Source organism: Typha angustifolia, chromosome 7, assembly GCF_048772165.1.
Source record: "Typha angustifolia cultivar Huaian chromosome 7, ASM4877216v1, whole genome shotgun sequence".
Classification (NCBI taxonomy): Eukaryota; Viridiplantae; Streptophyta; class Magnoliopsida; order Poales; family Typhaceae; genus Typha; species Typha angustifolia.
Window position 1 is genome coordinate 1,517,575 of NC_133245.1, and position 17,537 is coordinate 1,535,111.

Here is a 17,537-nt window from a genome sequence, read left to right on the forward strand (position 1 = left end):
TGGTTGGGAATATTCTTTTTTTTTTTTTAATAAAACAAAATCTTCTCTTTATTTTCTTATTTAGTCAGCTATGTAATGCTGTCTAAATCATTCTGTATTTATCTATATATTTTTAATTAATTAAGGGTCAACTTCACACTCAGATATTCACTGGGGGGAAGAAGAAGAAAACCTATCAGTTATATATCTCTAGTTATAACCAAAATTGTAATTGCTTTTCAATTAAAGCTAAAAAGAGTAGATCAGGAGCAAGCTAACATGATATAAGACAAAAGAGAACGTCAATGTTCCAGCTCCTAACAATCAAGTTGGACGAGAAAAACATCATAGGATCGTAGATTTTATTCATCTCTATCACGCCTAAGAACACAATGAGAACCACTAAATAATAATTTACATCCCGACATTGAATAACTCATGGAAAAGAGAGATGGATGACACATGAAGTTAGATACATTTACAAGCCTTCATCAAGTGATAGCCAAAGCTTTGATGTGCAGGCTAAATACTTCAGAATGAGTTCTTCTCTTGACACCATAGGGCGAAGTCTGCTTGCAATGAAATTCTTGGATGAATTTGCTGGTATCACTTCTTCTGAAGCACCCAAAGACCACTATATTTCTTCGTTCTTCACTGGCGCCCATGCAGAACGCTGTGCAGAGTCTTTCCTGTAACGAGTTACAAGCCCAAGTGCGTAACCAATTGAGAGTGCAGAAAACAGAAGGCTTGCTCCTTTAATATACCAAGAGGATACAGGCAATACAGACTGGACAACAGCCTCGCCACCACCAGTGTTCTGAGCTTGACCAGATAAAATCTCAACCATGTCATGAATTTCCCCGTCATGATTCCCGATATAGGTAAGTGTCAGTTTCTCCCTCGTTGCGACAAGCTTTGTGTACCCGAACTCACCCGCTCGGTACATTGACCTTTCAGGTTGAGGGAAGATAGGGACATTTCTATGGTCTGGCCTTGGTTCCCAGGTGGGTTGCCAATCTTGACCACCCATTCCAATCACCACATGCACAGGTGCAGCCCCAGATCCGATGCTGGAGGCCATGTCCACACAGCTGAAATTTTTCACAGGGCAGAATCTCTCATACCTATGAACATGTCCCCATAGGGCAAGTGTTACATTGTTCTGCACAAAAAGTGGTTCCAGATGCGCGAGCATTCTTTCTCTCAGTGGAGCATCCCTTGTTTCATCACTAGTTGTGTACATAGGCCGGTGGCCTTGGACAACAATGAATGGTGTTTTACTTCTATCAACACTCTCAAGATCAGCTTTAATGAAGTTGTACTGATTGCTTCCTTGGAGGAAGTTGGTTTCAGTTGATATGTACAGGAAATGCACGACGCCAGCATCAAAGGAATAATAAAGGTTCCGAGTGTCTGGAGATCCTGTTCTTGTTAGTAGAGAAGAGTTTCCAGGCATTCTGAATCTGAGGCTGTAGGGTATCCCGCATTCACCTCCGCCATCAGTTCTATAGACAGTAAGTGCCCATTCTGGTCTCCAAGGTTGTAATGGCCAGTCATACTCATGGTTTCCTATGCAGACATGATATGGTATACTGGAAGCAATGGGCTCTATCTGATTGAAGAACTCATCCCATATCCACGCGTAGCCCCTTGCGTAGCTGATGTCGCCAATATGGGAAATAAATGCAGGCTTATCTCCAAGGGCTTCAATGTCGCGAAGGATCCACTTCACAGTTGACTTGCTCTCCTCTTGTATGCGGTAGAATGTTGCATATGGAACATAAGTGCCCATGTCCCCAAACAAAAATGCAATTGTCTCATTTGAGTCACTGTCACGTGATATAAAGCTCTGCATTGCACTCCAGCCTCCTGAATCACTACCAACCTGTCAATGGAATTTCAACAAATTAATTCCTCTGTATTCAAGAAAAAAAGAAATGCTATTATGCTAGTAAACAATCAGCAGTCATTATCACATGGGATATCACAATACAACAAAGTAAATGCTGAATACATACCACTAGGAGGTAAGATCTAAGTTACAAGGAGCAATAGTCTTTTATTCGGGAACAATAAGAATGAGACAGCAAGCACATGATACAAAAAGCCAGAACAAGGAATCAAGCGATAGCATTGTGTAATAAATAATAACAAAACAAAAGCATAGTCACAATATTCTCCAGCTTATTGACAACTAGACGAAATCTTTACAACAATATAAACTTTGATAAACATGACCTAAAAACATCATGCAGAAACAACCTGTAAATCCAGCTAATTTGCTATCATAAGCTCATCCACAATAAATTAGCACTTGGATACCACATATGTACCTCAGAACAAAAGCTAAACTAAGTACTGAAGATGACATAATTATGTTAAAAGAATGGAAATAGCGTAGTGTGCATCTAAATATCTAATGCCACAGTAGATGTCTATGATGCACTCTGTTGCTGCAAAGCTCCTCTGATTGTATGAAAGATATGCAAAGATCATAACCTGACTGAATGCAACACTAATAACTCACATCACTGAGAATAGCAACAAACAAGATACTCAATCAAGCAGTAAAAGATGTCACATATGTAAAAAATATTTGCACAGATATGGAGAAGGACATATTATGTAAACAATGAAGTCTGTAAAACAGGCAACTGAAGCTAACATACATCTTGTAAAGTTTTGTTTCAATGAAAGAAAGCAATTGAGCAGAACCAACTAGAATATTATGAGAAAAAATTATGGATATGTGCTCCAAATAAACAAGAGATGATAAAGTGACTCTATGTCCATAACTAAGTATCCTACAAACAATTCAGATATGCTAATAAGGACCATTTACTGTAACTTGAATTCTTATGCCTCCTTCTCACCAGGGTATAACATTTCAAGTCTCAAGAAGATTTCTGCATCACTAAAACAAAGTACGCGCATCTATTGATCCAGTTACGAAAACAATCCGATAATAAGACAAGTGAGTCCATGACATGTATCATCCAAAGAATGCCACAAATAATATCAACTTCAATCATTTAATCGCCTGGAATTATTTCCGTCCCTACAGAACAATTGACAGTACCAAAACAAAGTCCCAAACTTACCGTGTAATAATACCTCTGCCCCTTCTCCAAATTCTTCATCACTCCATCATGAATAAACCCTGGATCTCTCCACCCTATGCTCGCATTCGCTGGATAATCGCACATATCCTTCCTCTCGTACCTGCTCACCTCCGTCCCGGCCATCTTATCCAACCTCCCCTTATCCAACCCGTAGCTCACGAAGCTCTCCTCCCCATCTGCAGTCACAAACATCACCCGCATCTCGTCGTCGTGATCTGTGAACGCCAGATGTATCTGATCGGGTCCCGCCGCCTTCTCAAACCCGACCGGACCCGACTCGGCAAGCCTGTGCTCGGTCGCAGGGAGCGGGTTGCCGTCGTTGTCGAGGCGGAGGTAGCTGACCTCGTCGCGAGTCCAGCGGAAGATTCGAAAGGCGTAGTCGGATCGGAGGTTGACGAGGGGGAGGGAGATGGATCCGGACCCGGATCTCCAAGTTCGGGAGGAGTTGAGGAAGACGTACCCGAGGAACTCGTCGTCGGGGGAGTTCGCAGGGGAGTAGATGCCGAGCCAATCGAGGTCGGAGGGGGAGGAGACTCCCGACCATCGGATGTGGACCGTATGATTAGATTTGGTTAGGGTTTTAGGGGAGACAGTGAGGGAGGCGGAGGAGGTGAGAGAGGGGGAGGAGAGGAGGAAGAGGAGGAGGAGGAGGAGGAAGAAGAGAAGGGGGGTTTCGGGGGTAGTCATTGGGGTAGTTTTGGATAAGGGAAAGGTGAAGAAGGGAGGTATACAGGCGTATAATTTTATATTCGTATAGTGGTGGGAAATTTGGCGTACGAATAGAATAGATGGTTACGTAATGAAACGAAAGACGTTGCTTTATCATATTCATGTAACCAAGAGGAGAGAGTGGACCAGTGGATATTTGGATTTGGATTTGGATTTGGATTTTGATTTGGATTTGAATTTGAATTTGAATTTGAATTTAATAGATTTAGATTTAGATTATGAGTCCTGAGGCTAGGAATAAAGTCCGACATGGACTGATAGAGAGTGGATAACTGGGAAGTAATAACTTGGAAGCAAGCATCTTTACCGACTCTTTTATCTATGACAATTTAATATGTTTCGGTGATATTTGCACCTCGGAAATTGCGCCGAGAGTGCCTCCCCCCGTGGCCAATGACGTTGCCGAAACGAAAGCCACGCCGTATTGGTCGGAGACACCATCCTATCAAACGACACCACGTATGAGCTGTCGAGACACGTGTCCAGAAGAAGAAGAAGAAGAAGAAGAAGAACTGAAGAAGGGACGCCAATCCGATACTAAGACCAATGATTAGGAGGCTCGTTTATGCCTAATTAAAGTGCCCAAAAGATCTTTGGGCACTGGAGAACTGGGAGGGAGTTTTTTTTTTCTTTTTTTGATAGAAGTGGGTAGGCCTAGTTTCACCCCTGCGGCAGTAGTAGTTTGGTCTAAGATGTTTGGTCTGAGATGTTGAGGTCACCTCGTGCATATGCTAGGAGAATCCCGGAGGAGGGAAGGAACAAACCACCAAACCACTGACCCAAACTTGAGAGAGCTGACTTATGTTTAGGTTTATCTTGAAATTAATTTTAAGTCTTATGTTTATTCAAGCTTAGCTCATCTCAACTCAAGTCGAGCCTCTGATGAGCTTTAGCTGAGTTCGACTCTTAAACAAACTCTTATGGTAGAGGAACAAGCTGAATTTGGACGAGGGGTGACGATGCACTAAGAGGGTTGTTGCTGAGATAGTGAGAGTACCAAGCAAGGGCAAACTAGGTCTTGAGGATGAAGAGCTTGTTGAGGTCAAGGGAGCCGGTGTTGGAGCTACGGTGATCATGAGAGTACATTGAGGTGAAGTAAGTGACGACAAGAGTGGAGTAGAGGATGAGACCGACGAGGTCATAGAGGAAGGAGTTAGAGAAGGTGCGATAGTTGCATAGATGGACGATGACCTAGACAGTGGTCAAGATACACATTTTTTCTTGAAGTTTAGAGCATTAAATATTTATCTTTGATTGTTTTCTAAAAAAATAATTAAGATTATATTTTCTTGCATTATGACATTGGATAAAATTATTTTGAATAATTTAATAGTGATTAGTTTGATTTAAGTATAGAAATGCAATTTTTTTTCTAAAAAAGTTCAATTAATTATTTTAGTGGTAATTAAAATATTTTGAAGAATGCAGTGGCTATTATGATATTACAAAAGTCTTTAGGGGCAATTACGTAAAAGCCCTTTGTTTTTAATTTAGTCACGTCGACTGCCAAATACTCTTCATGGGTCTCTTGCCATTACGTGTAAAGCTCACCACCCCCCAACTGCACTCCTCTCTCTCTTCCACCTTCCCCCCCTCATAGGTGATGAGAGAGACTCTAATAAACGACTACCTCTCTTTTTAAATGATCTCAAGACAACCATGAACAGATCTTCCACCACCTCCACTATGTTGGCTCTTTTCATGGCGACCACCATTCTCCTTCCTTGCCCGATCTCAAGTGCTCGACTCTTGCAGACGTCGTCTTCGGAGCAAGTCAACGACCATCAGGTTCATCACCATCACCATCACAACCACCAACTCCATCACTTCAGAGTGAATTCTTCGCCCTCCTGGTTCACGCGACACCCAGTACCACCACCACCGCCGCCGCCGCCGCCACCGCCGTATCAAGATGAGATCGACCCGAGATACGGCGTCGAGAAGCGATTAGTCCCAACCGGACCCAACCCTCTTCACAATTGAACAGGGCCATGCTCCTGTTCTTGAATATATTAATCTGCACTACATCCTTTAATTGTTTCTATTTTGGCTGCTTCTTTTTTCCACCTCTTGATGTGGTTACTTTGTTACTAGACATAGTGTACTAAGTGCATTATAGCAGTTATAGTAAATGAAAAGGATCTATAGTTGAGGATTTGTGCTTCACTTTCAAGAATTTTGATGGGATAATTACAGATCTAGACCGTATGAGTTATCGTTAGATGCTCTTTCGTTTATCTGTGTAAAACTTTCGAAATGTTGTTCGGCTTAGTTGTCCAATTAACTTTCTTATTAAAATAATATTATATGACTTTAACTTAGTCAATTTTAGGCACACTAAAAACCATAGAAGTCTGTACGAAAAAAAAATAGTACAGGGGTATTCATCTAGTTATTTGATTTCTTTGTCCTTTTTTTTTTCAAATGTCGAGTTGTTGAACTTCATTTGAATCTTGAGAAGCTTATGGGTTCATTAAATTGGAGCATTTATGAGTAGCTCGCTTACTCTTGTGAACAAAGAGGTGGCAATTAATGTGAGCAAATGCACTCGTGTATGCCTTCTTTCATTCTTTGCAATATTATTGGAACTCGGGACCAATTCACTTCAAGGAATGCTGTGAATTTATTATGCATCTTATTCATTTGAAAGAGAGAACAAATAAGATGTATTTGTTTACATTACCAAGCTCTTATAGACATCTATATTTGGCATTACAAATCATCTATCGCAGACAACAGAAAGGCCCAGCTGAAGTATTTACAGTTACCGACCACAAGCTGGAGCCTCAAAATTAGGGAAGACCACATATGCGATGGACAATGGAGCAATATTAATAGGAGAGTCGACTGCGACAAGTTCTGGGTCCAAAGGAGGAATGTCTCCATCTTCAGTAAGCTCCAGAGGAGTCCCATTTAGTAACATGGTTCTGCTAAGATGGTTCCCATCTTTTCCCGTTAGATGATATTCTTCTCTTGTCTCTGACCCATCTGATGTGTTGCTGCCGATCCAAGAAACCGTCCGTTTAAGGCCATGCAGGAAAGAGCTATCCCTTTTTATGCCGCCATCCTCTGCAAGATCGGCATTAATGTCGTTGCGGACTGTCACAGTGAACCCAGTAGATCTGTTCAGGTTGATCAGGAGAAGCGAGACACCATCCTACATAGAAAAGTTTAGAAGATGCATCAGATATAGCTTTTCTAGTGATTTACAGAGCCAAGAAGAGTTTATGTCTAGTGTCTATCACTGATTGCAGAAAAATTAGTCAGGATGGAAATGGTTACTTTTTCAATAGTATTAACATTTATATTAGGATAAAATTCTGTGGTACCAATAATAAGTCGTTAGTCATACATCTATATTTGATTGTATTTTAGTCAGCTGATTGATAGTTTGGAATTTGGATAACAAAACCCAGATTCAGGGGCAGCAAGACAAGCATTGGAATTTAAGTTTCTTCTTTGTTATGAAACTGTTAATTGTTGGATCTTCACGTACATATTCACTTCTTTCAGATATGTAATATAATCTTCCTAAATCATCTCAATTGACGTATGAAAACAGGAATCAATATAAATGATCATAAACATTTGGAGAAACCTCTATTAAATTTTTTTTTTTTTTTGGGGAAACCTCTGTATTAACTATAACATAACAAACAATTTTGAAAGGAAATTCGCAATATTCTGAGAAATAATTGTACCTTTTCCTTTCTGCAATGGGCATAAGCACGTAAATATGGGGAGCCGCTGAGATCAACAGAAAGAACTCCTTTCCCCATAAGCCGATGCCATAGCAATGCACTGGCAAGAACAAAAGGATTGGCAGATTTGAGGTTGAAGCATGAAATTGGAGCAATATAAATCTTATCAGTACACATGCTTTAAATAGTCTTGCCTGTAGTAATCGGGATTGGGTATGAAAGTTGTGGTGTCAAGAAGACCATAATTCCCACCAATCAGAGTCTGTCTACAGTAAGCCTTGGTATTATATTTAGACGCCAGCCCTAATTGATCTAGGTACCTATTAATATTAATGAGCTCATAATCGCATCACATTTTATAAAGGGCACTGTTCCAGCACATCATATGCTGCAGTAAGCTGAACTGCAGACAAAGAGGATGAAGAATTACCAGAAGCTATTCAAGAAAGTGTTTGACACTTGACGACTACCACTGTTATATGCACCGCCAGCTTCACCAACCCAAGCAGAAGCCCATGGTCCATGTCTTTGTATGGTAAGTTGGAGATCTCTGAATGTATCAGTTACCCGACTTAAATATTGTGGATCCAAGATCTTATTTTGAATATGAGGATCATCACCTGAAGAGAACATCAAAATAATTATCATGCATCCTGTAGATTCACATCTCCAAAGATAAGAACATTCCTAGTCAACCTTTTGTGTGACTAACATTTGAAAGATACATCCTACAAATGGTCTATAGCAAATCTGGTACTCAAAAGCATGCAATGGTATCTGCAACCTAATATGTGGGGGCAGACCAGCATATTGATCTTTGTTGAATTACAGTTTGTGATGATTGTATCATATTTATGCATCTAACAGGGAATCTGAATATGGCAAAGTTTATATCCAAGCACAATGAACATGTAATATTCTTAACTAATAACAAGGAATGATGGCAATAAACTACAAATTTATGTATGTTCACATATATAGACACTCACCTCCACCAAGATTGTATATATGATGTGTCATTACATTGAGAACACCTGGCCCAGAGGCCTGAAGAAGCTGAGCATACCACTGCTGATCAAAGAACCCTCCAGGAGCTACTACCAATGGTTTCTTGTCTGAATTTGTGTATAACTCATCAAAGATGCCTTTGAGGGTAATAAGATCCTTCCCGTACTGTTCAGCTCCAACACTTGCACCAATTCCATGCCCACTCAACTCATTTCCTGATACATGAAGAGGAAATAGTTCTGAAATTCTGGAAATATGACATTTTTTTTATTGGAAAGACAGACTTGAGTCAAAAACAGGCATTACCAAATTCCCACGAATCAACATGATAGTTCTTTGAGATGGTGTATTCTATGAAGTCACGAGCGTTACTTGAATTCCAGGCACCTGACCAGATTCCCTTGCGTACATTTTGCCTCCCATAAAGTGCATTAAGACCAAAAGTAACAACTGCTCTGCAATCACAAAACTAGCCAAGAGTCAGAGCAGTTCCCATGTTGCAAAGAATCATTTTGAATGGTCGAGTTCTTTGTCATGTTAGCTTACACAACAGAGTAGAGATTATTAGTAGATACATAGAGATTATTAGTAGATACATAAGTTATATGTTCTGATGACAAGAAACCTGAACAGTGCCAGAGCTACTATCAAATATATTGATAGCATCAGATGTCAACTAGTAGAATAACAGTTTCCAGTACTTTAATAACTTTCAAGAACTTATACATGAGCGATAGAATCGTTAGATCACCAGGACTGTGAAGTCAATGACTCAATTTCACAAGCAATTGACTGGACCATGACCATATATTAATCTGATATAACTATAGCCTAAACTACAATCAAGTTAGCAAAATCTTTGTTTTAAAAGATAAAGAAAAAAATATAAACTGAAACAAATGTCTGCTAGTCCACATATAATCAATTTTCCTTATAGATACACTAGTGGCTTGCCCACCGAAGAACTCATTTCCTGATGCATCCATCTTTTCTTCTTCAATTGAAAAAGAAAATATTAATAGAGATAATCTTTGTTAAGGAGCAATATCTTCTTGTTCATGGGACGTGTCTATATATATTTTATGGATGTTTCACTGGGAGCTGATACTTCAACTGATCAAGTATCCTTACAAGTGTGCAAAAAGAAACAGCCAAAATGAATAAATAAGGATATTCTGAGTTAACCTACCCTGTCTTCTGGAATAAATAGTTAAGCTCATCCCATCTTTCCATGGGTAGACATCCCTTGGAGAATCCAAACAACCCACCAGCCTTTTTTGAAAAGGGAAGACATGGATATCCTAAATTTGGCATGCCATACACAACTTGGTCTTGCAACGAGCCTCCCACTCTTATCCGTAGGGGACTGAAGGCTGCAAATTATAATAAACCAAAAATTAGAGAGTAGTTTTCACGTATAGAAGGCAGTAAAAATTTGACGTAGGAGATGGAGATGGTAACAATTCCTATAAATGAGCCAGATATCTGTTCTTACAAGTCAAACAATTGAGCTACATTGGGGTGTTGGCATTTAATTCAGTTGGCCCAGAGCATCATCACCAAAATTATTAAAAGGACACATACTAAAACTTAAGGCTTGAAGTGTTAAAAACTCGGAAATATCCTATCATTCTAAAGTATCAAAAAGAAAAAAAATAAATAAATAATCAGATGAATGGAAAGTAACTACTCACCTTGAATGGCGTTAGCTAGGAAAGGATGAGTTAAGTCCTGATGAATGAAGCAAAGAAAGAACACCAATTTTAGGAAATAGTTGGTCACATTCTTACAGAGTGCACAAATAGTAACATTCTGGAAACTCACCAAATTTAGAACAGAAGACTCTCTCCATGGGCACTGATTGTAGTTACACTTCTCAGGAGGCCACCAATCAATAGTGGCGCACACAAAATTATCATCGGTTTCAGCCATTGTGGCAGATCCTTTTATAATAATAGTTGCATCGGCGGAATCCTGAGACAATATACCAGGAAACATACAAAGAAGAAGACACAACAAAAGCTGCAACCCCATGCCTGTAGTCCTTCTATTTGGAACTTTTCCTCAAGAATCTATAGCAACATAAAAGATAAAAACCATAACTTAGAAGAAGATTGAAACAACAAAAACGATGCAACTTTTGCAATTCTATGAATGTGTATTGCTTAGAATCTTTTTCTTCAAGAGTTGAGAAATGACAGAAGGAGGGAATATTTTAGGAGTGCGTCTTAAGTCAAGAAATCCCCACAATTAAAAGCATGGGTCTTTCATATCTTTGCTTTGAAGCCAAATCAAAGAGTGCGGAGACCGCCTAAAATTCCGTGAGAACCAAAATTAGATAGAAATCTTCACAGAATTAAAACCACCAACGTTTGCAAGGAAAGAATCGAAGTAGCAGAAGGAAAGCCCAGCTAAATCCAAACCTCCAATTGCCTGAAGAACTCAAAACTATTTGTTTCCCGAGATTGCAGCAGTGCATAGAGGAGCTCACGCAAGAAAAACCAGCGGTTTCACGCCAAAAGAAGCAATCTTTCCCCTCTACCTCTACCTTTTTCCTCTCCCTATCACTACCCACCAGGAGAGAATCGACCCGGGAGTAATGGGTCGGAGCAAATTTAGTCCACCGAGATCGAGATTTGGCAAATCCGGCTGCCCTTAAAAGCTTTCCTTCCCTGGCCCACAGCAGAGCAGTAGCTATCCCAATAATATAATGGCAGGCGTGGATGTTGCGATCCTCGTAGACACAGCTGACCGTAATTAGAGTAGAATACGAGAACCTTTTAATAACTTTCCTTTGTGGAAAGCTCTTTTATTTGCAATCATTCATTCCTATGCATTAAAATCAAGAACATTCAATAAATCATGACCTTGTACATCGTGGAGTGGCGTTATACCTGATTACATTATGGTATAATGGCGCAGGTTTGTTGGTTTAGAGTAGTAGTAGTAGTAGGTAAAAGAATGACATCTGAGAAGCAACAGTAATGCAAGTTAGACTAACACGAGAAGGTGGTCAAACTTCACCTAATCATATATTCCCTGCCCACTTTCCACTCTCTTTCCTCTGCTGCGCAAGTTCTCCGACATCACATGGTACCTTTTTATTAGGTTCTCCTTCTCGGTTACTACATGCAAGAAACTTTTCTTTTGATTCAATTCCATACAGAGTTCCTATTCCATTCTACTTTGCTTCAACTTTGAGGTGGTCAAAACTTTGAATTGGTAGGAATAGAAGTCCTCAAAGGTCTCATAAATACGACTTATCCTAATGGTCAACACCAGTCAATACGGATGATATCGGAGAAAACTATTTTAAATGCATCTATATTTTTATATAATTTGTTATATTTATTCCTACTTATTTAATTAACAAATTATATTTTAAAATATAATATATATTAATGTAATGTACCTAAATTTTATGTATAAGCATATATACAAGGTATAAGATATTTAATGGATAATATTAAAGTGAAAGATTGATTTTAAAATTTTTAAGATAATTTTAGAATCGTTATTGAAGTGCTTAAATAGTATTCTGATGATCGAAGAAGTATAAAATTTTATCTAAAGTCATAAAAATAGGCACTCTGTTCAACTGCTTTGTTTGCCGCTTGAATAGGGTATCTGAACGCAGATATTTATATTTAGTCATTCAAATGCACCATGCATGTTATTATCGATGGCGTGCGATTATCACTATCTCTCACGACGTTTCTTATATTTTTTAATAAATATTATAGTATATCTAAGTATTTACATAAATTTTAATTATTTTATAATATTTATTTTATGTTAAAGTGTCTTAGTATAACATATGCTGGTGAGGTATATCTTACTCATGTTCGTGTCTCTGCACGACAATCTTGTTCGCTAAACCGTCGTTATTGACCGACCCAAACCTCATCCTTGGGTTTGGCCTGGTCCTCTTTTCATAGTCATATTATAGGAAAAGTCTATAGTTTGATGACCTCTCAAGGCAAACAATTCCAAATTCAACACTGAATCCATTTATTCTTATTGGGACGCCTGCATTCGTAGTCTTGCCTTCTAGATTTGAGTATCATTAAAGAATACCTACTTGTAAAGATAAGAAAGTCTTCTTGTGGTGGGGCTGGAATGAATTAGACTTTGGATATCAGATTACATGTCATTTCTGATGCAACTGTTCCTCTATATATTTCCAACCTAATGCATCATAAACAAATTTGACCTTTATCCTAATCACAAGGGATTAGGTGATGATGAGTTGAAACACTGCAAAGAGTTCTATCGAAATGATATATGCATGATGTGAAGAAAAAACGTAGTGACGATATGAAGTTATAAAGTATGAAAGTCTAGAGGATTGAGTTGATCAATTAATATATCTATACATACATATATATATATTAGTTTCCCATAGGATATTGATGCATGACATGGGTAATATTATATTATGGTTTGATCAGCTGAGCTTATCCACAATAATGCACAAATTGACAGATCCCTGTACTTAAATCATTCTCAATTATACTTGTGATAATATTCCATTTTTTATTTAATCATAACATTATTTTAGGGGGATAAGATCTATTTAGAGCATGAAAACGACATTAGAATATATATATATACAATCTTCAAAGGATAGACAAGAAGTGAAGTTAGATGAAAAATGGTTGAAAATATTCATCTGTGGAAAATTTTAGCATGCTTACCTGAATAGCTTAGTTTTGCATTGAAGAAGGAAAAGAAGAAGACAACCATAGGTTGGAAATCCTCTATAATGATTTCATTCAGACAGGTATATCGGATACCAAAGGCTTGGAAACTTCATGTTACATGTATCTAAGCAAGTATACACTACAGAAAAGGAGTAGATTAAACCAACTATAGACTATAAGAGCGAGAGAGACAAAAGAATTTCCACAAATACTTCAAATGTTATAGCTTCAGGAATTAACATTTACAGAACCAAAGCATTTCTCACCAAAAAAGAAAAAGAAATTACAGTGCCAAAGCATGCAACCAACTTCATATATTTTGTGAATTTGATCTCTCGCAATCGTTCAGGTCAACCAAGTTTCAAACAAACTGATACTGACAGAACCCCAGAAAGCATCAAAGACATTTGAATAAAGTTCATCTCAAGTTAGCAATATCTCCTGGAGCTTTTTATTTATCCCATACATGACTTGTATGAGAAGAATAATGTCCACATAGGAAAATAGTAATAAACACTGCTGCTCTCGGCAAAAGATCCAAAGCCTGACAAGAAATGGCACACAAAACTCTGCAGAACCTCAAGTTAGCTTATTCCAGTATATCATATGTATGAGAAGAATATTGTCCAAGTAGGAAAACTAGTAATGAACACCACTGCTGTCAGCAATAGATCCAAAGCCTGACGACGGCAAACAACATCCACAACTCTGTAACACTTTCGACCAGAAGATATAGTCCCAAATTCCACCACATCTAAAGAAATGTATAATCACCACCACAAAATAGTCATGGACCTGCAACTGTTGTAACTGCTTTGCTTTCTTGAAGTGAGATTACAGTTTCAAAAGCACCCACTAATGCCTTCACCTTGCTTTTCCTCGTCTCAACAAGCTTGCTTGCAGTTTCCTCAATCACATGATTGAACAAACCTTGGATGTCTTTCTTGTCCTGCACATCTTGATGTCTCAGATGAACAATGGGACCTTCCAAAGTGGGAGTACTCATGTCCATAGAGTTTCTCCTCCTCCTAAAGCTTCGTACCCGTCCTTCTCCTTTAGCGTTCCAGCTCTCGCTTGCCACCTTGGCTGGCCTGAATATAAGTCTTCTTGGCCCGCTGTTCTCAGACGGAATGTTTACAACCTTACCTCTGCGAAAATTCAATTTGTGAGGTGAAGGCAATTTATTTTCCGGGAGGATACTTGCGGCTCTTCTTGATCTCCCCTTGCTTTCGCCTTTTAAAACATCAGTTTGATTTCTCTTGTCTAGTCGTTCTTTATCTGAGACTAGCAGGGAGTCATGCTCTTCTTTCCCACGTACCGACATAGATCGTAAAGATGTTGATGTTGGGGCAGATGATGATTTGACTTTGTAAGATTTCTTCTTTACAGTCTTAATAAGATCTACCTTCTCTGGCTTTGGCTCAATTACATGTAAAATTTTCTCCTTGGCTCTATCTGCACCACAATCTGTTCTTCTAACTAATCTTTCACTCTTTACTGGCGATGCAGAACTCCTTTCATTGTATTTTCTCAGTTTCTTGCTTGAAACTGACTTTATAAGAGGTTTCACTGACAAAGAAGTTTTCAGCAGTTTCGATACTTTTTCTTTGCCAATGTAGCGCTGAACTGCATCCTTGGTAGTCTTCTTTTCCTGGATATTCCGGCCTGCTCTGCTTACTGAAGAAGAGGACGCATCCTTGGTAGTGTCTAGCTTTGACGAATCTGCAGACTTGGATAATTCAGTTGTATTAGATGCAATGTTGTCTTTACCAGATGGACTCTTTTTCTCATTAACTCTCTGTTTGTCAGATGTGGTGGTTCTTGTGGCAGGTGACATAGCCTTTTTCTGTCTGTTTGGGTCTCCTATCACATTTTTCTTCTGCCTGATCATTTTAGATTTGCCTACAGCCTCTACTTTCTCATCTACAATCTTGGGCTTTGAAACTTCTCTCTTCTCCCCCTTCCTAGCCTTCAAACTAGTTACCTGAATCTGTTCCTTGGAAGATGCAGCAGTACGGCCGACAACTAATGGTGTTTTCATCTTTGTGTTTATAATTTGCATTGAAGATCTAACTGATGGAACCTTCTGCTTGGTATTCAGATATTTCTCAGATGATCCTGCTGTGGCTAGTGTAGCAGTCTCAGCAGATGCCATTGGTGCTAAGCTTACACAATCCTCCTGTGATCCTTCTGCTGGATTTTCTGCAGGTAATATCATAAGCTTTATGCTTACAGGTTCGACAGATGATCCTTCTGCCAGATTGACAGGGTCGTCGTCTTGGGCATCGGCCAAACCATTCCGCATGGATGATGGTCCATCAAGTAGTCCCTCTGTATTACCTGGCTTATCCTCATCTGATGAACCACCTTCCTGGATGGGTGATGGTATCACTAGTTTGACTCTTATAGATGGCCCTTCATCTAAACTAGGCCCAGCATTGCCTAGATCAGATGCCAGAGGATTAACTTTCGAGGCAGAAGATCCTTCAAATGATCCTCCTTCTAGGTCTGTAGGAAGATCACAAAGCTGGAATACTTTTTCAGGTGGCATCTTCTGCTTGGAGACTTCAGATTTGGAATCATCTTTTGGTTTAGACATCTTCAGCTTAAGGTCTGGTCTCTTTGCTATCCCTTTTTTATGTACGATAATACCTGACTGCTCATGTTCTTCCTCTGGAATCTTGCCTTTGCCCCCAAAAGAGGTGCGACGGAGAAGAAATTTTTTCTTAGCTTCGAAACCATGCTTGATCCCATATTTACAGAGGTCATGACAGGAACCAACAGAAGCTCTGAGATAACGAGGAACATGTTTTCCATGACCCTTTGAAGGAGACGGCAAAATAACGGTGATGGTTTCACCTGTTGAATCTTTCCTTTCTGTTCCCATAGACTCAGTTCTAACATGAGATGGTGAAGTAGTGTCTCTTTCTGTCAACTCTTCACCCATTGTAACAGGAAGGAGTGAATGAAATTATCTCCAATACTGCAAGAAAGATTCACAGGCAGATAAGCACAAGGCAAGACATGTCCAACTGCGAATCGAAAGATATGCGAGAGAGGAACAAAGGGAACATAGTAAGCTTTTCTAATGGTGATTTATGCCAATCTCCACTACAATTATAGTTTCAGCAAAGCAAAACTGCTGCAGCTATAAACTTATTTGATAGACGACTACTAAAATTTCTCAACAAGTAGAAATGTCAGTCAACAAAGTAATGAGGTGAACTAGTATAAATATTTATGTTATAAAGAATATTTCCTTCAATCAGTAAACAGAAGATATCTAGTTGCTCGTTAAATTTCTAGACAGCTCCAAAAATTCCAGATAAAATAGATGACAAGAAGGGAGAAGCAATAATTCACCCTGGTTTGGCATCCAGCTTCCTCTACTTAAATGCTACACGAAAGATGATAAATAACACATACTGTTGTTGCATAGAAATCCCATGCAAAGTGATGCCCTTCATAGAAACAGTGGGCAAACATAATTACGTGACCAATTTTAATAGGCAGAAATAGAAAAAAATTACATATCTGACTTCTTTAATTCAAAGATCAGAAAGCACAAGTAGATAAAGTGTAACTTCTATCCTTTTACAGATTATCCACACATCAAAGGAAAAGCGATTTAATTATGAAGAACTCTTGAAGACACCCAAATGCGAAATTTTCCTTTTCTGAATAGATAGTATAACTAAACTTAATATTTCCATCTGTTAAACATTGAAAAATAAAAAACCAACACATTCTGCAACCAGAATTTATTGCAAATACAAAGAAGATGAGGAAAATATCGTCTAAATTATATGAAGAAGAGGAAGGAGGAGGAGGAGGAGGAGGTAACTCTGTTCAATATCAATTAAACAGGAAGCAATTAAAGAATTCTTACTTCCAATCAACCAAAACATTCAAGAACAAGCAACCATCAAGCAAAACGCAACAAAGGAAACCGACCTCAAAGATCACAAAAGTATATATATCATATATATATGTGTGATCGAACTTATGTAGATAGAAAATAAACGATCTCGAGATTCACCGCAAGAAACAGGGGAGATATGTCGGTGTGTTTACCAAGAAAACCAGCGAGACACCGATCAAGATTGTACCTTTCGACGCACTCCCCTCACCAGAAGCCGAGAGAAAGAAACCCAGTTGAGGTCTCTCCCAAAGGGAGCAGACCCTTATCTCCTTTTGGAGATCTTGCAAGCAAAACAAAAGTTTCCTCCCCTTGTGTTATGTGCTTCGTTGGCAGGGGAGACGAGCGAAAGCGAGAGCAAACGAAGCCGGAGACA

The 17,537-nt window shown here is 39.0% G+C and overlaps 3 protein-coding genes across 4 annotated transcripts; all 3 read right to left on the reverse strand.

Moving 5' to 3' along the window:
- Positions 1–308: 308 nt before the first annotated feature.
- LOC140762411 (probable inactive purple acid phosphatase 2) lies at positions 309–3,806 on the reverse strand. The gene is made up of 2 exons (XM_073100199.1): positions 3,081–3,806; positions 309–1,864 (listed from the first exon to the last, which is right to left on the reverse strand). The coding sequence occupies exons 1-2, from the start codon at positions 3,786–3,788 to the stop codon at positions 614–616; spliced, it is 1,959 nt and encodes a 652-aa protein (XP_072956300.1). The 5' UTR covers positions 3,789–3,806; the 3' UTR covers positions 309–613.
- Positions 3,807–6,434: 2,628 nt separating this feature from the next.
- On the reverse strand, positions 6,435–11,178 carry LOC140763453 (heparanase-like protein 2). Its single transcript, XM_073101648.1, has 10 exons — positions 10,963–11,178; positions 10,364–10,611; positions 10,234–10,270; positions 9,729–9,912; positions 8,846–8,994; positions 8,521–8,754; positions 7,962–8,151; positions 7,726–7,851; positions 7,532–7,631; positions 6,435–6,987 (listed from the first exon to the last, which is right to left on the reverse strand). Exons 2-10 carry the CDS (start codon positions 10,571–10,573, stop codon positions 6,595–6,597), a joined length of 1,623 nt encoding a protein of 540 aa, XP_072957749.1. The 5' UTR covers positions 10,574–10,611; positions 10,963–11,178; the 3' UTR covers positions 6,435–6,594.
- Positions 11,179–13,426: 2,248 nt separating this feature from the next.
- Positions 13,427–17,537, reverse strand: LOC140762310 (uncharacterized). Of its 2 annotated transcripts, none has more exons than XM_073100040.1 (2): positions 17,352–17,537; positions 13,427–16,225 (listed from the first exon to the last, which is right to left on the reverse strand). In XM_073100040.1, the coding sequence occupies exon 2, from the start codon at positions 16,187–16,189 to the stop codon at positions 14,030–14,032; it is 2,160 nt and encodes a 719-aa protein (XP_072956141.1). In that variant the 5' UTR covers positions 16,190–16,225; positions 17,352–17,537; the 3' UTR covers positions 13,427–14,029. The 2 variants fall into 2 exon arrangements, with proteins under 2 accessions (XP_072956141.1, XP_072956140.1); XM_073100039.1 differs by having other exon boundaries at positions 17,317–17,537.